Source organism: Mustela erminea, chromosome 13, assembly GCF_009829155.1.
Source record: "Mustela erminea isolate mMusErm1 chromosome 13, mMusErm1.Pri, whole genome shotgun sequence".
Lineage (NCBI taxonomy): Eukaryota > Metazoa > Chordata > Mammalia > Carnivora > Mustelidae > Mustela > Mustela erminea.
The window spans coordinates 62,930,783-62,952,680 of NC_045626.1; the positions used below are offsets into that span (position 1 = coordinate 62,930,783).

A 21,898-nucleotide genomic window follows, 5' to 3' on the forward strand; every position below is an offset into this window, starting at 1 on the left:
ACACTAGTGTACTCATTTCAGGTTTGCAACGAGAATTCTTTGTTCAAAAGTGAGGCCCGCTACCTGGTGCGCAGGAAGGATCCAGAGCTCTGGGCTCACGTCCTCGAGGAGACCAACCCATCCAGGAGACAGCTGATCGACCAGGTGAGGAATGGAAATGGGAGTATGTGTATGCATGCCTGCTTTTTGCCCACTCACCATCTTGTGCCAGAGTGACTAGTTGAATTGTTATGTTTAACATAATATCTTCAGACATGTGACCAGACTATCTTGTGAATTTCTCTGGAGTTGTTTATTGGTTAAAGGCACAGAGTTGGCCCTGATCTCCTAAGCTGGGATGTGCTACCCCAGTAAAAGGAATATCTGATGACGGGCTTGCTTGCTGGATCCTTAGTGTTTTTTTTTTTTTCAGCTCAGCCCCCAATGACACAAGGTAAGTAGCTCTTAAGGTTTTGTCAGCTGAACCTGCCTTTGTTGAGGAACCCCTTGCACCCTTGTGACTATCCAGTGCCTACTCAGAGCTGGGGCACAGTGCCAAGGCCAGGATTCCTTTTATGTGCTGCCTGGCGGATGGTTGTTGACCTCAGCCACTCACTGGGCTTTGTGTACCCTTAGGCAGCAGATGATACTTTACCATTCCCACTGTCTCCTAGGCTTCTGGGGACACTGTTCAGGGATGGGCTGAGATCCAGGTGGGAGCAAGATCCTGGCCCAACAAGTGGCCTTCAGGCCTGAGCAGATCAGCTAAAGGGCCCTCCTCCGACTGCTTTGTGTGCAAAGCCCACTAGGTGGGCTTGTTGGGTTTTCACCTCTATCTCTTCTGATATCAGTCCGACGTTCCCACTCCGCTTTACCTGCCCACTGGCGTCTTCTGCTCCTGTAGAGATCCAGACGTGTATAATTCTGATCTCAGGCTGATTTCATGGGTGATTGGAGTTCTTTGGTAGGTAATCAGCTGACTTTAGGGTACAGGTTGAAACGGTGTCTCCTCCTACTTCCCCGCCATCTTGTCTCCTCCTATCTCTTCTGAATTTCACCTTCTTGTTTGCTGTCCACTGTTCCTCATGTCTGTGCCATTATCTTATTCTTAATAAACTTTACTTTGGAATACTTTTAGATGGCTAGAAGCCTGAGTTATTTTGGACCTCATTATATCAACTTTAGAGTTACCCATCTCTAAGATTTGTCCAAAGATTGATCTAGACTTGACAAAGACATTGAGCAACAAAGGCCTTGGGCCAGAGTAGATTTAGATTCCGCTAGAGATCTCTCTCCAAATTTGCAGACAACGGGTACTTCTCCAGGTGTGGTCCAGTTGCCTGGCACATCTTACAGGTCTCGTTGCATTGGCACTGGGATGAGCAGCTCTAATGCTGCACTGGGCTGAAGCCAGCAGGTGCCTCTTAGTCTTCCTGTGTCTGTGTGAAGCTCCTGATCCTGTCATTATGTCTGCTAGGACTGAATATTCATAGCCGCCTCCTGAGGGGCATTCACCTCCCATGCCCCTCTAATTAGAGGGACTGCGTGATGGCAGCAGACGGCTTTTAGGTCTGCAGGAGAAGCTCATCATGGAAAGTTTACTTAGAGGAAGCAGCTTCCTGAGGTAACCTTAGATTAGGCATCCTGTTGACTCAGATAGATTGTGGAAATTTATTTTTGCCCTTAAAATAACCAGTGTGTATTTAAAGTGCTCTACGGTTTTCCAAGAATGGACAGATGTCATGATGGCAGGAAATATACCTCCTACTTTGGATGGATTCTGTGTGCTGTCACAGTTCTCCTTTCCCTTAAGTACACCCTTTTTGTTACTATCTTCTATGATAGCCCCTTTCCTCACATACCTTTGTATAACCTTTAGGGTTGTTATAAACGCCTCAGAAGAACTTTTGTATCCCATGGTGCCATTGAGTATACAGTGGTCACTTGTGAGGTGGACTGCGCTGATTTTGATTCCAGGTCCTTTGCAGCCCCTCCTGTTCATAGGATGAAAGTTCATGGCCAGAGCTCTATATTATCTATGTTATACCTCCTCTGAGCAATCTGTTCTTTCTCATTAATGCATTGCCATTGCCCATCCCTGATGAAACCTGGCAAAACTGATAGATCCTAAAGTCACCAAAGGTCCCTGGCAGAAAGTGCAAAGAGAACAATGCTGGCCTTCCAGCCTGATGTTATCTGGGAAGCGTACTCTTTGGAAAAATGTCTTTTTCCCCACTAGTGAGTTCTTTTGTAGTTGAGACACCTGTAACTGAATGAGGGGTGGTGTGGCCAGTTTTTTGTCAGTCTTGCCCTTGCCATGGGTCTGAGGCTGTGGAGCTCAGGGTGTACTCAGTTGCATCCCTGGAAGTGGGTTGGGCCAGAGTAGCTGTGATGCTCTAGGCTAGCAAGAGCTTCCCTGGAGTGGTGTCTTCATTAGAGAAATGGAGGCCATATTTGTTATGAACAGTGACCTAAAAAAAAAAAAAGATAAAAGCAAACATGTATTTCAGCCGCCTATTTAAGTGCACTGTGTTACTGGCTTTGGAGTAAATTTGTATTGTGGTTACTGGGGCAGAGATGAGTCTGCAGCCCTTTTGATGTGAGAGAGAAACTAATTGTCAAATAGAGCAGGCTGAAGTCTCTGAAATTGACTTCTTTAGACAACCTTCCCTTTTTGCCTTGAGAAATCTTCTGTTTTCTCTGTGTCTATTTCAGACTGCCATGGGGTAATCCTTCCTTTCTGTTTAGCGTCAAAGATAGTCTTGAATTGACTTTATCTAACCAAATTCTTTCAAATGATACTTCAAACCAGGTGGTACAGACAGCATTGTCAGAAACACAGGATCCTGAAGAGGTCTCAGTCACAGTCAAGGCCTTCATGACAGCTGATCTGCCTAATGAACTGATTGAACTGTTGGAGAAGATTGTTCTGGATAACTCCGTCTTCAGTGAGCACAGGTGAGAGTATGCTGAGGGTAGCTGCTCAATCAGTCAGATTCAAGCCATCCACCTCATGCTCACTTTCTGTCACAGTTTTGTCTTACCTCACCTGCCCAGCCTCACTGGTTGCTCCCCAGTGTCTTCTCACTGCGTTCTGTATCTTTAGTCCTACCTATCTCTTCTAGCCCAACCTAAATTCTACTTTTTCCAGGAATCTGTCCTTCTTCTTGCTTCTCTGGCCTGCACTGTTCTTCTTTAACCACAGTGTTCAGAGGGAGCTAATATTCTTTAGTACCTACTATGTCCCAAGCATGTTAAACTCTTGAAATCATGGTGAACAAAGCTTGGAAACAGATGGCAAGAAAACTAAATCTGGGCATATATCAGGCATGACTTGATAGAGATGTAATGTAGAACCATGATGAGTAAGAGCTTGGATAGGAAGAACATTCTAGGCAGAAACAACAGCATGAGCAGACTCTTCAGAAATAATAATAGAGCATGCTTCAGTGTGGTTGCACCCAGCATTTATTTCCACTTTAAAATTCATTGTCAGAAAAAAAAAATTCATTATCAGAGATTCTGCATCAAACAGACCAGTGTATTTGCATCCTGCTATAAAGACTTAATTATAAGGTATATTTTGTAGGTTGTACTATTTTATAGGGTTTTTTTTTTTCAAAATTAACTGTTTCATAAGCCTTTTGATCTTCAACTTTGTATTGTTTATTTTGAAATCCAGAAGGGTTTTCAAGGTCTGTGGCATTGTGTTAAAGAGTACTTGTGAGGATATGTTTGGACTTTATTTGTTGTTTTTTAAGTGCTCCATGATTCATTACTTATGAACAACACCCAGTGCTCATTACAACACGTGCCCTCCTTAATACCCATCACCAGGCTACTCTGTCCCCCCACCTCCCTTCTGAAGCCCTCAGATTGTTTCCAGAGTCCATAGTCTCTCATAGTTCATCTGCCATTCTGATTTCCCCCCTCAGTTTTCCCTCCCTACCCTATGGTCCTCCCTGCTATTCCTTCTGTTCCACATATGAGTGAAAACCATATGATAATTGTCTTTCTCTGCTTGACTTATTTCACTCCGCATAATCTCCTCCAGTCCCTCCAGCTTTTGTTGATACAAAAGTTGGGTGTTCACCCTTTCTGATGGCTGAGTAATATTCCATTGTATATATGAACCATATCTTCTTTATTCATTCATTTTTTGAAGGGCATCTTGGCTCATTTCATAGTTTGGCTATTGTGGACTTTGCTGCTATGAATGTTGGGATGGATGTTCCCCTTCCTTTCACTACATCTGTATCTTTGGGTTAAATACCCAGTAGTGCAATTGCTGGGTCATAAGGTAGCTCTATTTTTAACTTTTTGAGGACCCTCCATACTGTTTTCCAAAGTGGTTTTACCATCTTGCATTCCTACCACCTCTGTAAGAGGGTTCCCCTTTTCTCCACATTTCTCAACATTTGTTGTTTCCAGCCTTGCTAATTTTTGCCATTCTCACTGGTGTAAGGAGGTATCTCAATGTGGTTTTGATTTGAACTGATGGCTAACGATGTTGAACATTTTTTCATGTGTCTGTTAGCCATTTGTATGTCTTCTTTGAAGAAGTATCTGTTCTTGTCTTCTGCCCATTTTTTGGCTTGATTATTTGTTTTTTGAGTGTTGAGTTTGAGAAGTTCTTTATAGATCTTGGATACCAGCCCTTTATCTGTCATGTCATTTGCAAATATCTTCTCCTATTCCATGGGTTGCCTCTTCGTTTTGCTGACTGTTTCCTTTGATGTGCAGAAGCTTTTTATCTTGATGAAGTCCCAAAAGTTCATTTTTGCTTTTGTTTCCTTTACCTTTGGAGACATGTCCTGAAAGAAGTTGCTGTGGCTGATGTCAAAGGGTTATTGCCTATGTTCTCCTCTAGAATTTTAATAGATTCTTGTCCCACATTGCAGTCTTTCATCCATTTAGAGTTTATGTATTGTGTAAGAGAATGGTCAAATGTCATTATTCTGTATATAGCTGTCCAACTTTCCCAGCACCATTTATTGAAGAGACTGTCTTTTTTCCATTGGATATTTTTTCCTTATTTGTCGAAGATTAGTTGACCGTAGAGTTGAGGGTCCATTTCTGGAGACACTATTCTGTTCCATTGATCTATGTGTTTGTTTTTGTGCCAATATTGTGCTGTCTTGGTAATCACAGCTTTGTAATATAGCATGAAATGAGGCAACATAATGCCCCCAGCTTTGTTCTTCTCTTTCAACATTTCCTTGCCAATTCAGGGTCTTTTCTGGCTCCATACAAATTTTAGGATTGTTTGTTCCAAATCTTTGAAAAATGCCAATGGGATTTTTTTAAATTAACATATAATGTATTATTTGTTTCAGGGGTACAGGTCTGTGAATCATCAGTCTTACACACTTCACAACACTCACTATAGCACATACGCTCCCCAATGTCCATCACCCAGCTACCCCATCCCTCCCACCCTGCTCTCCTCCAGCAACCCTCAGTTTATTTCCTGCGGTTAAGAGTCTCTTATGGTTTGTCTCCCTCCCTGGTCCCACCATGTTTCTTTTTTCCCTCCCTTTCCCCCACGGCCCCCTGCCCTGCCTCTCAAATTATTCATATCAGAGAAATCATATGATAATTGTCTTTCTCTGATTGACTTACTCGCTTAGCATAGTACTCTCTAGTTCCGTCCATGTCTTTGCAAATGGCAAGATTTCGGGGGTTTTGATGGCTGCATAGTATTCCACCAGTGGGATTTTGATAGGGTTGGCATGGAAAGTATAGATTGTTCTAGGCAGCACAGACATTTTAACAATGTTTATTCTTCCAGTATGTGAGCATGGAATGTTTTTCCATCTTTTTGTGTCTTCTTCAGTTTCTTTGATAAGTGTTCTGTAGTTTCTAGGGTACAGATCTTTACCTCTTTGGTTAGGTTTATTCCTAGCTATCTTACGGTTTTTGGTGCTATTGTAAATGGAATCGATTCCCTAATTTCTCTTTCTCCAGTGACAATTTTAGTGTATAGAAAAGCAACTGATATCTTTTTTTTTAAGATTTTATTTATTTATTTGACAGAGAGAGATCACAAGTAGGCAGAGAGGCAGTCAGAGAGAGAGAAAGGGAAGCAGGCTCCCTGCTGAGCAGAGAGCCCGACTTGGGACTCGATCCCAGGACCCTGAGACCATGACCTGAGCTGAAGGCAGAGGTTTAACCCACTGAACCACCCAGGCACCCCGAAAAGCAACTGATTTCTGTGCGTTGATTTTATATCTTGCCACATTACCAAATTACTGTATGAGTTCTAGTAATTTGGAGGTGGAATCTTCTGGGTTTTCCACATAAAGTATCATGTCATCTGCAAAGAGAGAAAGTCTGACTACTTCTTTGCCAATTTGAATGCCTTTTATTTCTTTTTGGTGTCTGATTCCTGATGTTAGGACTTCTAGTACTATGTTGAACGATAGTGGCGAGGGTAGAGGTCCCTGTTGTGTTCCTGATTCCCCATTGAGAATGATACTCACTGTGGGCTTTTCATAGATGGTTTTAATGAAATCGAGGAATGTGCCCTCTGTCCCTGCACTCTGAAGAGTTTTAATGAGGATGCTGTATTTTGTCCAACACTTTTTCTGCATCAATTAAGAGATCATATGGTTCTTGTCCTTCATTAATGTGTTGTTCTATGACATTGATTTGTGAATGTTGAACCACTCTTGCATCCCAGGGTTAAATCCAACCTGGTCATGATGGATAAGACTTTTAATGTACTGTGGGATCCTATTAGCTAGGATCTTGTTGAGAATCTTGGCATCCATATTCATCAGGGATATTGGTCTGTAATTCTCCCTTTTGATGGGTCTTTGCCTGGTTTTGGGATCAAGGTAATTCTGGCCTCATAGAATGAGTTTGGAAGTTTTCTTTCTGTTTCGATTTTTTGAAACAGCTTCAGAAGAATAGGCATTATTTCTTTAAATGTTTGGTAGAATTCCCCTGCGAAGCCATCTGGCCCTGGACTCTTGTTTTTTGGGAGGTTTGGAGTACTGCTTCAATTTTGTTACTTGTTATTGTTTGTTTTTAAACTGAGAAATGCTAAATGATAAATTATGGAATGTGAAATTGTATTTTAATGGAATCCTATGCCCTTATTGATTACAGGATTCTAGAGGTAAGGTACCTGAGGTGGCTAGGGTATACTGTCTTGTTGTCAGGCCACCCTCCTTTGCTAGATCTTAGCCTGTTGGTACTTCCCACAGAAAAACACTTAAAGGTGGTTCTGACTCTGTGTGCTGACTCCTTGGACACTTTTTTTCTCTCACATGCAATGGGACCTTCAAGTTCTTGCCCTTCTTTCTGTGACTTGAGTGCTTCACCAGACATAGTTTTCCATGCAGGTGAAAGTAGCCTGAATTAGCAGTGTGGCAGACTAGATACTATATACTTACACAGATCCTGTGTAAGTAGAAAAACTGAAGATGTAGGATGAAATACACAAATGATCCTTTAAAATGAGTCCATGAGCCAGTGACTTCTGTCAAACTCTGTTAAACGTGAGTTGTGTGTCCCTATAGGACACAGAGGACAGGAGATAAGATGCAAGGGCCTACAAAAGGTGTGAAGTGTGCAGTGAAGCCCCTCCTCAGTGCCAGGATCAACCACCAGTATCAGCCAGCCCTCTGCTGAGAGACTAAATAAAACAAAATAAAATAAACGAAATAAAAAAATAAAATAAAATAAAAAAGAGCTCTTTGAAACCATGGTACTAGACTGTGAGGACAAAACTGGCCCCGAGAAGCTGGCCTTCTAACAGGTTTTAGAACAAATTTTGTGAACTGGCATGGGATTAAAAATCCTCAAGTGAGGAATTAATTTTAAAACGATTGCCATCAGGTAGTGCCTTCAGATCTCTGCCAAAGACAAACACAAATCCTTTTAAGAGGAGCCTACCCTCTAGCAAGGCTTCAGAGAATTCTGATATAACATTCCAAGAAATAATGAGCTTATAGTAAAATATGGACAAAATGTATAAGGAAACAAGGCTGCATTAATAAGAGCCAGCAGTAAAACAGAGCAGACTCAGATCTGCTAGAGGGACTGTGGCTATTGGAATTATCAGGCATGGAATGTAAAATTACATGTAATGTGTTTAAATACCCCAAAAAAGATCAAGCAGATTATTTTTTAGAGGTTTTAGTTATTTGAGAGAGAGAAAGAGACCCAAGAAAGCACAAGCAGGAGTAGAAAGGGAGGGACAAGCAGACTCCCCGTTGAGTGGGGGGCCAGACATGGGGGTTGATCCCAAGACCCTGAGATCATGACCTGAGCCAAAGTCAGATACTTAACCAACTGAGTCATCCAGGAGCCCCTCAAGCAGATTTTTAAAAATACCAAATACCTGATAAATAAAAAATGAAGTTCTATAATTGGATTTGAAGTAAACTTCAAATGGGTTTAGGGGCATTAGAGAATAAGAATTGAAAGATGCATGTGAAGAAATTGCAAGAATGTAGCCAAGACAGGTGAAAACGGTGAAAGAGTTTAAGATCTCTACAGGTTGAAGGTAGACCTAATCAGAGCCTCAGAGAGAGCAGGGAATGGGACATTATTTGGAGGGGAAACGAAGGAGATTTTAGCAGAACTGATGGTATTCTAGTTCTAAAATCTAGGAAACCCAGCAAATCCCAAGTAGGATGAATTTTTTAAAACCACCTTTACCCACATTATAGCAAAACTGTGGAACATTTAAAAAAATGTTTAAATACTCAGAAGATAGATTATCTATAATGAATATAAATTAGACTGACAGCAGACTTTTCAGCCTCAGTAGAAGCCGAAGGATATGGGATGATATGACTTCAGAGTATATTAATGAGAAGTTGGATATAAAAGAATTTTTTTTTAAAGATTTTATTTGTTTATTTGACAGACAGAGATTACAAGTAGACAGAGAGGCAGGCAGAGAGAGAGAGGGGGAAGCAGGCTCCCTGCTGAGCAGAGAGCCCGATGTGGGACTCGATCCCAGGACCCTGGGATCATGACCTGAGCCGAAGGCAGCGGCTTAACCCACTGAGCCACCCAGGCACCCGGAAATAAAAGAATTTTTAAAAATTAGGCAAATGTAAACCTAAAGATGCTGGTATTATATTGATATTATATGTTAATATAGTATGACATTTTATGTTTTTATATATTTTTTCTATATTTAAAGCATGCAAAATAGACTCTGATATAAAAACTGAGGGATACCTAGTTGTCTCAGTCAGTTAAGCTTCTGCCTTCTGCTCAGGTCATGTTTCAAGGGTCTTGGAATTGGGTCCCGCATCGAGCTCCTTGCTCAGTGGGGAGCCTGCTTCTCCATCTACCTGCCACTCCCCCTGCTTGTGCATGCACACGCTCATACTCTCTCTGACAAATAAGTAAATACAATCTTTAAAAAAAAATTATTGAAGTAGAAAGGGCCAGTAAGTAATCCCCACTTATCCTTGATTTCATATCCTGTGGTTTCAGGTGTCATGGTTAACTATGGTTTGTCTGAAAGTAGATAATGTGTCAGAAGCTCAGTTATAGCCTAACACTATGTCTCAATGCCTACATCATTCACCTCACTTCTTATTATATAGGCATTTTAGCATCTCACATCATCACAGGAAGGGTGAGTATGGTACAATAAGATATTTTAAGAACAAGAAACCACATTCACATAAATTTTATTTACAATATGTTGTTGTAATTGTTCTGTGTTGTCATTAGTTATTGTTAATCTCTTACTGTGCTTGATTAATAAAATAAAGTTTATCATAACTGTGTATGTACAAGAAAAATATATAGGGCTTGGAACTATCTGTGGTTTCAAACCCCGACTTGGGGTCTTGAAATGTATTACCTGATGATGAAATATTCAGCTCACTAGGAAGATAATTCTTAACCTGTATATACCTGTAATACAGTGTCAAAATATGTAAGGCAACAGTTGACAAAACTACAAGAAAACACAGGTAAATTCTCCATCTTGGGAGATCTTAACATACCTCTCCAGGTAATTGATAGAACAATTAGCTTAAAAATGACAATATTGAATAATTTTTTAAATGAGCATATTAAAAAGTATTCATAAAGATAGTAATAAATATATTTTTAAAAGTAAATAAAAACATTATAACATGTTGACAGTTAATGTGAATTTTATAAGCTTACTGAAATGAATTTACATATATTGAACAAGTAGATGTGGTTCTTAAAGAAGAAAAACAAATCAGGAGACAAATAAATGAAAAGGTAAACTGCTATAGTCCTATCCACTCAACCATTATAAATGCTTGATGTAAATTCATGAATGATCACATCATATTGAAAGACATTGGGGTACCTGGATGGTTCAGTCAGTTAAGCATCTGCTTGCAGCTCAGGTCATGATCCCAGGTCCTGGGGTTGAGCCCATTTTGAGCTCCCTTTTCAGCACAGAGCCTACTTCTCCATCTGCTGCTCCCCCTGCTCCTGTGTTCTCTCTCTCTCTCATAAATAAATAAAATCTTAAAAAAAAAAAAAAAGAAAGAAAGAAAAAGAAAGACATCAGTTTTACCCACTTCACTCAAATTTACTGCAGTACCAGTAAAATTCTGTTTGTTTACATATGAAACTTGACAGGAAGATTTTAAGTTTTAAATCAAAAAGATAAAAGGCCAAGAATAGTCATTGCTAACACAAATAATAAATCACTCAAGAGGTAAGAATAGGTTTTAGGAGGTACTTAGCAAGGTACTTACTCTGACTAGAATTATCATAAAATTAAATCAAGTCATTATGGTTTGGGCAAGGAATAGAGAAATGGACCATTATAGTAGAGGAAAAAAACCCTAAAATATACCCACACAAATGTAAAATATTTATTTATGACAGAGTGGCTATGCAGATGGAAATAATAGACTTGAGTAAAATGATGTTGGGACAAATGATTATATGGGTAAAAATTAAAATTGGATCTCTGTGACACACAATGTGAAGATTTAAATATAAAGTCAAAACCATCATGTTTTTAGAGTTTATGTTTAAAAGAAAAATATAGGGGCACCTGGGTGGCTCAGTGGGTTAAGCCTCTGCCTTCAGCTCAGGTCATGATCTCAGGGTCCTGGGATCAAGCCCTGCTCAGGCTCCCTGCTTGGCAGGGAGCCTGTTTCCCCCTCTCTCTCTGCCTGCTGCTCTGCCTACTTGTAATCTCTCTGTCAAATAAATAAATAAAAATCTTTTTTAAAAAATAAAATAAAATATATTTGTGGTCTAATAAATACATAAGCCAGTTGCAAAAATATATAACCATTTGAAAAACTAGTAAATAGGACTATGTTAAACTTAAGAACTTTATCATAATAAGACGAGAAAAGGTGAGGAAAAGATGAGAAGCTACAAACAGATGTTTGCAACATAGATAACCAACAAAAAACTAGCATGGAGAACGTATAATGAAAGAAGAACTCAAATAACCTGATAGGAAACTCAGCAAAGCACTTTAGCAGTCCTTCAGCAAGAGGAGAGACAGCTGCAAGTCTAAGGCAAGAGTGCAGCCTCATCCACCATCAAGGAAGCACAGTCTGGCCATTGTGTACCATCCCTTTCTTCCTGCAGAGCCAAGGCCATCTAGCTCTCCTAATCAGCCTTGATGAGTGTAGAGCAGCTGGGCCTCTTACGTGCCCTGTTGGGAATGTGTGTTCCTTTTGGGAAGCAGTGCCTATTAGAAAGTGTTTCCACTCTTTTTTTTTTTTTTAATTTATTTTTTTCAGCGTAACAGTATTCATTGTTTTTGCACCACACCCAGTGCTCCATGCAATCCATGCCCTCTCTAATACCCACCACCTGGTTCCCCCAACCTCCCACTCCCCCGCCCCTTCAAAACCCTCAGACTGTTTTTCAGAGTCCATAGTCTCTCATGGTTCACCTCCCCTTCCAATTTCCCCCAACTCCCTTCTCCTAACTCCCCATGTCCACCATGCTATTTGTTATGCTCCACAAATAAGTGAAACCATATGATAATTGACTCTCTCTGCTTGACTTATTTCACTCAGCATAATCTCCTCCAGTCCCATCCATGTTGCTACAAAAGTTGGGTATTCATCCTTTCTGATGGAGGCATAATACTCCATAGTGTATATGGACCACATCTTCCTTATCCATTCGTCCACTGAAGGGCATCTTGGTTCTTTCCACAGTTTGGCAACCGTGGCCATTGCTGCTATAAACATTGGGGTACAGATGTCCCTTCTTTTCACTACATCTGTATCTTTGGGGTAAATAACCAGTAGTGCAATTTCAGGGTCATTGGGAAGTTCTGTTTCTGAACCTTGAAGAAACTCGTCTCACGTGTATCAGGAGACACATGCAAGAATGCACAAAGCAGCACTATTTCCAGTAGCAAAGATCTGAGAGCAATGTAGATACCCATCTGTAAAAGGGCTGTGGTACAGTCATCCAGCAGAGTACCATGTCACGGTGGGAGGGAATGCTACACAACAACATGGGTGAATCTTGGACCTAATTTTTTAATACTTGTTTCCCCTTCTTTTTAATTTTACAGTTAAATTGGTCTTTTGTGGGGGACATACAAAACTAGGAATTTCAACACATACCTAGATTCATGTACATCACCACCACAGTCTGCGTATAGAACAGTTCCCTATGAAACTCCCTCGTGTGAGCTACCCTTTACAGTTACATTCCCTGTACCCCTGACAGTCACCCATCTCTGATTCATCACCATCAATCCAGTTGTGCCTTTTCAAGAATGTCATGTAAGGGGAATCACATAGTATGCAGTCTTTTGAGGCTTGGCCTCTTTCACACAGTGTAATTCCTTTGAGATCCATCTAAGCTGGGTGCATCAATAATTCTCTTCTATTGCTGTATAGTGTTCTGTGGTGTGAATGTGCAACGGTTTGTTTATCCACTTGCTCATTGAAGGACAGTTGGATTGCTTTCAGTTTGGGGTTCTGTGAATACAGCTGCTGTAAGTGTTTGTGTCCATATTTTTGTTTGAACACACCTAGCAGTTGCTGAGCCATATGGTATATGTATGTTTAACTGTTTAAGAAGCTGCCAACCTATTGTTTTCTGAAATGACTGTACCATTTTGCATTCCCACCAACAATGTGTGAGAATTCCAGTTTCTCTACATCTTCACCAGCACTTGGTATTATTGGTATTTTTTATTTTAGCCGTTCTAATAAGCATATAGTGTCCCATCATTGTAGTTTTAATTTGCACTTCCCTAATGGCTAATGATGTTAAACAACTTTTCCTGTGCTCACTTGCCCTTCGTATATCCTCTTGGGTGAAGAGTCTCTCAAATCTTTTGCCCTTTTTTTTAATTGGCTTATTTGGTTTTTCACTGTTGAGTTTTGAGAGTTCTTTATACATTCTGGATATAAGTCTTTGTGGCTTTTTTTTTTAAGATGTTATTTATGTATTTGAGAGAGAGAGAGAGAGAGCATGAGAAGGGGGAGGGTCAGAGGGAATAGCAGACTCCCTGTGGAGTAGAGAGCCCAATGCGGGACTCCAGGATCATGACCTGAGCTGAAGGCAGTTGCTTCACCAACTGAGCCACCTAGGTGCCCCACAAGTCTTTTGTTTTATATGGGATTTGCAAATATTTTTTTTTCCCAGTGTGGAGTTTGTCTTTTTATTCTCCTAGTGGTATCATTTGCTTATCAAAAGTTTTCATTTGGGTCAACTCCAAGTCAAACATCTCTCTTGTGGATTGTGTTTTGGTGATAAGAACTCTGTGCCTAATCCCAGGTCAAAGATTCTCACTGAATTCCTTCTAAGAGTCTTGCAGTTTTACATTTTACATTTAGATATGTGGTCCAGTGTCCAACAACATGTGAAGTTTAGGTTCATTTTTTTGCATGTGGTTTTATAGTCATTCCAGTGTTATTTGTTGGATCCATTCTGCATTGGATTCCTTTTGCATCTTTGCCAGAATCACTTGGCCAGGTAGTGTGATTCCTCCAACTCTATTCTTGTTCAAGACTTAGAATCAGCTTTGTCTATCAACCGGGAAACCTTCTGGAATTTTGATTGGAATTGCTTGATATCTGTAGACCAGTTTGGGGACAGTTGGTATCTACTGTGTTGAGTATACAATATGTCTCTCCATTTATTTAGATCTTTAATTTTTCTCACGAGCTTTTTATATTTTTCATCATATAGATCATGCACATGTCTTACTAGGTTTACACCTAAATATTTCATGTTTTGGGAGCTATTGTAAATAGGTAGAAGGGGTTTTTTTGTTTGTTTTAAGTGTACATTGCTAGTATACAGAACTATCACAATGGTTAACCTTGTATCTTGATATCTTGCTAAGTTTACTTATTTATCCTAGGATTTTTTTTCAAAGATTCCTTGGAACTTTCTGTCAGTCATTTTGCCTGCAAATAGTAACAGTTTTCTTTTTTCCTTTCTAATCTAGATGCTTTTTATTTATTTTTCTTGCCTAACTGCCTTGACTAGAGCCTCCAGTAGAATGTTGAAAAAAGTGGGGAAAGAAGACATTATCTTGTTCCTGATCCTGAGGGGAAGCATTCAGTCTCTCACCATTGAGACCTGTGGATATTTTGTAGATAGCCTTCATCAGATTGAAGAAGTTGCCTTCTATTTCTAGTTTGCTCAGAGTCTTTAACATTAATGGGTGTTGGATTTTGTCAGATGCTTTTTCTGAATCAACAGTATGATCATGTTGTTTTCTTTTTTAAATTCTTAATATGGTACATTAAATCGATCCCCCCCCCCGATCTTTAAATGAGACAAAAGAAAACAAATTTTGTAAGATGTATCTGGTATGATTAAAGGAAAGTTCAGAAACATGCAAAACTATCTATATTGCTTAGATATAGTTTTTAAAGATTTTTTATTTATTTATTCGACAGACAGAGATCACAAGTAGGCAGAGAGGCAGGCAGAGAAAGATGGGGAAACAGGCTCCCTGCTCAGCAGAGAGCCCAATGTGGGGCTCGATCTTAGGACCCTGAGATCATGACCTGAGCCGAAGGCAGGGGCTTAACCCACTGAGCCACCCAGGTACCCCTAGATATAGTTTTTTAAAAGACTATTTTTTTGACAGAGAGCAGAAGAAGGGGGAGCAGGAGAGGAAGAAGCAGACTCCCTACTGAGCAAGGAGCCCAGTATCGGGCTGGATCCCAGGATACAAAAACAGATGCTCAACTGACTGATTCACCCAGGCACCCCTAGTTACACAATTTATATGGTCGAGCTATAAAGAACCACAAAGAGCTAATAGAGGTACAGTTCAGGAAAATAGATACCTGTGAATTGAGAGTGAAGGCAGCTCCTGGAGAAGCTGTAGCAGCCCTCCAGGGATTGGTGGTTTTCTGATTTCTCCTACTTGTTGCTTTCTCAAGACTTTGGACCATATATACTTCATAAATACTCTGTTGTATCTATTCATCAGTCATATGTGTGTGTGTTTTAAATATCTTTAAATCGGGGACCTTGGGCTGGTCAACCTGCTGAAGAGTGTTATGTATAGCTTTCATTCCTGTGACACTGTGCTGACCACCACCTCTCCTAAGGAATCTCCAGAATCTGCTGATCCTGACTGCCATCAAGGCGGACCGCACGCGGGTCATGGAATACATCAGCCGCCTGGACAACTATGATGCCCCAGACATTGCAAATATCGCCATCAGCAGTGCACTGTATGAGGAGGCCTTTGCCATCTTCCGCAAGTTTGATGTGAACGCCTCAGCAATCCAGGTGAGCTTCTGAGTGCTTTCATGGTAGACCTAGGGACCTCTGCCACACTGTGTCCTCATCATCACCAAGGGTGTCACACCCTCTGGTTGTTCAATGTGTCTCTCTGATCCTTGTGCTCTTTTCTATTCATCAGTAACCCATCTTTCTAGGCTGTTGCCTCCTACTCTGCTGGTGCTCCTGCTGTGTGGCAGTCACCCTCACTTGCTGGTCATTCCTCTAGACTTGGGTGCCTGAATCAAGGTCATGTGACTGAGGTGTCTGATTCTCAGAGACCCTCACACATGACAACTATTTCAGCCCTTCACCGTCTGCTGCCTCAATTCCCCAGAGCAGTCCCAGCAGCCCTCCTGCCTACCTTCAGCCCCACCAAGAGCCCTTCCCTTAGCCCTCCTCCCTTTCCTACCAGCCTGTTGACTTTTTCTGGTTTTATTTCCAAAAATTATAAACCATGGGACATAACACAATAAAAAAAATTATAAATGAAAGTAAGAAATTTTAGGGTTAAGTATAAAAAAATGTTTCCCAATTTTTACATAATGTGTTTATATTACTTTATAATGAAAACCATAAATATAATAAACAGTTAAGATGAAATAAAATAAACCATGGGACAGATCACTTTAACTGCTGTCTTTCTAGATTCTTTATGTCCTTGCCTCTTTCCCTTACGATTTTTATCATTTTTCTGTACCTGCCTGTAAAATCCCACATCTCCTCTTTTTGCTTCATACCTAGTCTAGGGCCTTGCTCTGAGATCAAACTGTATTAGGGGCAGCTGCTGCACCTGAGCCCTTCAGACTCCTTGAAGCCTGCTTTCTGTCTGCTGAGCTATCTTATTCCCCATAGTAGCTCCTTTTTACACCCTCTATGCCAGGCAACTCCCATGTCATTCTCCTGGCCCAAAAAGCTAAGCTTGACTGTCTCTCATTTCCTTATGCCCTGTGTTGGGAGTGTCTCTTCTTCACTTGGCATCTTCACTTGGCACCTGTACAGTATAGATCTCATCCTTTTCCCCCATTCATCATCTGAGAAATATTTAATGTCCAGTTGCTTTGTACTGAATTGAAATGGTCATGCAACTTTAGGCAAAATGTAGATCCGAACAAAAATCTGTCTGCTCCTTGGAGCTGACTCAGTGTTGTGGAGAATGAGAGCCCTCTTGTAACCCCTAGGTCCTGATCGAGCACATTGGAAACCTAGACCGAGCATACGAGTTTGCAGAGAGATGCAATGAGCCTGCTGTGTGGAGTCAGCTGGCCCGCGCCCAGCTCCAGAAAGACTTGGTGAAAGAAGCCATCGACTCCTACATTAGAGCTGATGACCCTTCCTCTTACCTCGAGGTCGTTCAGGCAGCCAGCAGGAGCAGTAAGCTAACCTCCTCTCCCCAGGGCTCTGCTTCTCACTGGTGTGAAGCCTGGCTGGAGAAGGGTGTGGCCTTCCAGGCATCTGCATGTGTTACCCATCCAGAGATGCTGGGGACACCGCTAAGTGAAATTTTTCCAAAAGAATCTATTACTCTTATTCTGTTAATGACACTAACTCTTCAGCTGACTGTTAACTAGACACTAGCTCTTTGGTTGACAAGATAGATTAAGCACAATGGATAGTACTATCATGATAATTTTAAGGTCAGAAACTTAGACACAGAGCTTCTTCTGGCCTTTCCAGTTAACTGTGGTACTCCCTTTTCCTGGGGCTACAATAATCATCCTGTCTCCTGGTGAGGTCTTTACTTGGTGACATGGAACTTTCCATCCCTGGGATCAGCCTCCATGTGGTTCTGCCCTTTCCATCTCTCCCACCTAGGATATGGCTCTGCGTAGCAGCCAAACAAGTCCTTCTAGACTTTACCTGGAGTCCAAGCCCTCACTGAAGTAGAGTGGGAGATTAAACATCTTAACTAGGGACAAAATGGGAGGAGCTGCACCTCCTGTTTAAACTTAGCAGCTCTGGATTAACCTATTTTTGTTTTCTGTTTCAGACAATTGGGAGGATCTAGTTAAATTTCTACAGATGGCCAGGAAAAAGGGCCGTGAAACCTATATAGAGACTGAACTTATTTTCGCCCTGGCCAAAACCGGCCGTCTGTCTGAGCTAGAAGATTGTATTAATGGACCCAACAATGCTCACATCCAGCAGGTAGGCCATGCCCTGGGAACCACAGACTGCTCCAGGTAGGTTCAGGGATCACTCCCTAGAGTGCTGCAGATCTTTGACACTGAGAAGCAAGCCACACCGTGACTTAAGTCCTGTGTTAGTGTCACTGGTATGGAAATTAAGGCCCCTGGCTGTGTATACCAGAGTGAGTCTTCTAGAAAAAAGGTGTCAGGACCATGTGCCAGTGTTCTGGCTGTTATCACTGAAGAGTAAAGTGAACTGAGTAACTGGCCATAGAATAGGTATGTTGGAAATCAATAGCTTTTCCATATATCAGGAATTACCAGATAACATAATGGGAAGAATATTTTTTAAAGTAGGAATAACACCAAAATGTTTAACCCCTAGAAAAATTGATGGAGATGAAAGATAATGGACTATATTCTAACCCCACCTGAAAGAATATACTCATTTTACTGAAGTAAATAACACAAAAGTGGACTTTGGATTCTTTATTTCAAAGTAAGATCCAGTTAACTGTTGGAAATTGATTGGAGTTTTGAAAGGCTTGAAAGTTCATCAGGAGAATTCTGTTATGAATTCAGAGGGAGATTTTAGACAAGGCTTCATTTTCTAACACCTCTATTAGTTTTCTGATTATAAAGGCAATTTTAAAAGTTATGGTCACTGATTAAAACAAGACTTGGTAAATACAGGCAAGTGAAAGGAAAGGGAATAGTACTGCCCAATCTTTATCTCTGAGTCCTTAACCACGTAGGAGTGATTTAGTACAGAGAACAAAATCACTGCTAGGCTTGCTGGGCTGCTGACATGGAGCAGGGGAGGCTAAGTGAGGCTAAGTGAGGCCACAGATGCAGCAAGGGGGCAAACTCAGTCCCAGTGCTTATGGAAGGACTCTTCTGGTTGTGTCTGTCTCCTCAGGTTTTGGGAAGCCAGGCACTCAGCTTGAGCTGCTGGAGATTTGAGGAGAGAAGACAGGAAATGAATGATGGACAAGGAACGAGTACCTGGGCTGAAGGAGTAGGGTTGCTAGTGTTGCGAGTTCTTCTAGGGTCACCATCATGAAGTTCAAGAGAGCCCAGGTGGCACTTTGGGTTTCAGCTATCTGAATTTAGCTCTGCAGTCTTGGGTGTAGAGTTGGCAGAGAACATCTCTGGGTAGGACTGGGATTTGGCCGAGTGGGTACAGCCAAGTACAACCAAGAGAGTGAGTGTAGAGCCCCATGGCTTGCCAACACCAGCAAGCCAGGAGGAGAGTTAGCTGGGCACAGATGGGGATGGTGGGCAGGAGTTGGGGTGCCTGGAGGTCAGTGAGCTGGAAAGGAGGGGAGGCAGCAGGCAGAGAGTAGGTTCTTATGCCAGGTTTTCCAGGGTTGGCAGCTGACAGTGACTGGCTGTTGTCATGAGAGACACCAGGTCCTCAGAGCTAAAGCCGTCAGGAAATGAGGGAGATCTGTGGATGGCAGCAAGAACCAGGGCTGGCGTGTGGTCTGCAGGCTGTCCTCTGGTAGGTAGTTGTGAGTGGGGAGGAAGGGACCGGCCTGGAAGCAGCAAGGAGCACACCTCTGAGGCCAGGCCCACTGGGGAGCAATCTGGGAGATGACAGACAGCAGACATAAGAACAGGCGATGGAGAATCGGTCCAGGGCCTGAGGGGTACACTTCATCCTTCAGTAGTTCTGTGGTGGCCCAGGCTGCTGTGTGATCAGAAAGATACTCACCTTCTTTGAAAACAGAAACACCCCTTCCACTTACGAACTTTAGACCATCTCTGAGGAACCTTCCCATTTAAGAAGGTCTCAGCAAAGCTATCCGGTTGTTCATAGGTTGGAGACCGCTGTTACGAGGAGGGAATGTATGAGGCCGCCAAGCTGCTGTACAGCAGTGTTTCTAACTTTGCCCGCCTGGCTTCCACCCTCGTACACCTCGGGGAGTATCAGGCAGCGGTGGACAGCAGCCGCAAGGCCAACAGCACGCGGACATGGAAGGAGGTAAGCATAGAAAGCCTCCAGGTGACCACTGGTCTCTCAATCCTTTCCTCCTTGTCCTTCCTCCCTCCACACCCTTGTGTCACATGGGATGCATCTGGATGCCTGCCTTGTCTAGGCAGGGTTCTGAGTCTTCTGGGAACGCTCAGAGAACCTTATAAGCTAGCATTTGTGGTTGAAGCAAAGGCCCTGGAGAGTTCTGTGTTGGACCAGTCAGTTCCCAGAAGCTATCTTAATAGCATGGAATTAATCAGCATGAGAAGTACTGTCCTAATTTAAGATATTTTTAAAAACCACCTTATTAGTGGTATTATCAGTGTAATTTGACACTTTAGTCTTTTGTAGTAAATTGGAAGGGCACGTCTTTTTTTTTTTTTTTAAAGATTTTATTTATTTATTTGACAGAGATCACAAGTAGGCAGAGAGGCAGGCAGAGAGAGAGAGGAGGAAGCAGGCTCCCTGCTGAGCAGAGAACCCGAGGTGGGGCTCAATCCCAGGACCCTGAGATCATGACCTGAGCCGAAGGCAGAGGCTTTAACCCACTGAGCTACCCAGGTGCCCCTGGAAGGGCACGTCTTATAGCTCTCTGATAATATCGGAATTATCTGCAAGTAGAGAAAATATTGTAAAGAGAGGTGCAAAACATTTGGCTTCAGTGAATCTCTGAAGTACTGTTTGATAAAAGATTAAAATCAACATAAATGTACAAAATCAAGGGCAGGGTTAAATAGTGTACATATTGCAACTCCACCAAAATGAATAGGCAGGGTTTGGGAAGGGAGGTTTCAAGTATTCCATGAGAAAAATAAGTAGCATGTCCAGGGTAATTCTATCCTGGGTGTGAGTATGGGAGAAAGAGATTTCACAAGAAAAACAGCAGTAACAATTGTGTCCTGAAGTAGTGACCAGTTATCTCTGGGTTGTGGGGTTATTTTTGTTTATTTGGGTTTTCTGCCTTGTCTACCAGGAAAACACATGCATGTATATATAGAAGATGGGGAGGTAGGGAAACTTCAAGAGAAGCCAGCTTTGCCTGTGGGTATGGGGTCCATCTTCAGCCATTAAAAGAAGAGCGACTTAGGGATGCCTGGGTGGCATCTGACTTTGGCTCAGGTCATGATCTCAGAGTCCTGGGATTGAGCCCCAAGTGGGACTCCCTGCTGAGCGGGGAATCTGTTTCTCCTCTGCCCCTTCCTCTGCTCGTGTGTTTTTCTCTGTCTCTCTGTGTGTGTGTGTGTCTCTCTCTCTCAATAAATAAATAAATAAATAATAAAATCAAAGGGAGGGAGGGATGAAGGGAAGGAAGGAAAAAAAGAGCAACTCAGAGGCCCCTTATGAGTCTTTTTGAGCAAAAGCTCAGGAGGCTTCTTTTACTTCCTAGAACTTGTTATCATTAAGTGTACATACCACAGAGTGCCTAAAACAAATGCTCAGTTTAAAAAATATTTATTAAAGTAAGCTTCTCCCACATAAACAGCACTCAGATGATCTGTGCTTCCTTTACCATTATTCTTGAACTTCGTTAAACCATTTTCAAACCCTGAACCTGCAATTCCAGCATTGCTTTTGTGTCACCTAAAGAAATCATCATGCCTCAGGGCTTAGAAGTAATGCATGATCCCTTTTCTCTCCACGGTCTCAAATACCCCCATGGCCTGCACATTAAAAATGTCATTATTTTTTCTCCCAGTCTCACACAGCTCACCTTCCAATTATTTACTTGTTCAGAATCTAACTTTAAAAACCCTGTTTGCTGGTATTTCTGCATTTATAGTTGCATCCCTGGCTTGTGGCACTGTGCCCTGTCTGGGGGACACTCACACTGTCTGGCCTTCCCTCCCATAGGTGTGCTTTGCCTGCGTGGATGGGCAGGAGTTCCGCCTTGCACAGCTGTGTGGTCTTCACATTGTCATTCACGCAGATGAGCTGGAGGAGCTGATACGATTTTACCAGGTAACTAGTCTTTGGCCAGAGATGATCTCTGCTGGCAGTGGAGATGACAAGTGACCCCTAAGCACTCCACATAAAGGGACCCTTATCCCCTCAGTATGCGTCACTTCCACAGGTAGGCATATGAAGCACTATCTCTATGGGAAAG

At 41.9% G+C, this 21,898-nt stretch overlaps 1 protein-coding gene across 2 annotated transcripts in view; it reads left to right on the forward strand.

Moving 5' to 3' along the window:
* CLTCL1 (clathrin heavy chain like 1) overlaps positions 1-21,898 on the forward strand; it is a 96,610-nt gene that overhangs the window by 58,523 nt on the left and 16,189 nt on the right. For both annotated transcript variants that reach the window (XM_032310440.1, XM_032310441.1), the window contains exons 18-24: positions 22-144; positions 2,792-2,937; positions 15,513-15,696; positions 16,869-17,061; positions 17,678-17,835; positions 19,639-19,803; positions 21,646-21,753. In XM_032310440.1, the coding sequence (XP_032166331.1) occupies positions 22-144; positions 2,792-2,937; positions 15,513-15,696; positions 16,869-17,061; positions 17,678-17,835; positions 19,639-19,803; positions 21,646-21,753 (1,077 nt within the window). The remainder of the gene's footprint in view (positions 1-21; positions 145-2,791; positions 2,938-15,512; positions 15,697-16,868; positions 17,062-17,677; positions 17,836-19,638; positions 19,804-21,645; positions 21,754-21,898) is intronic.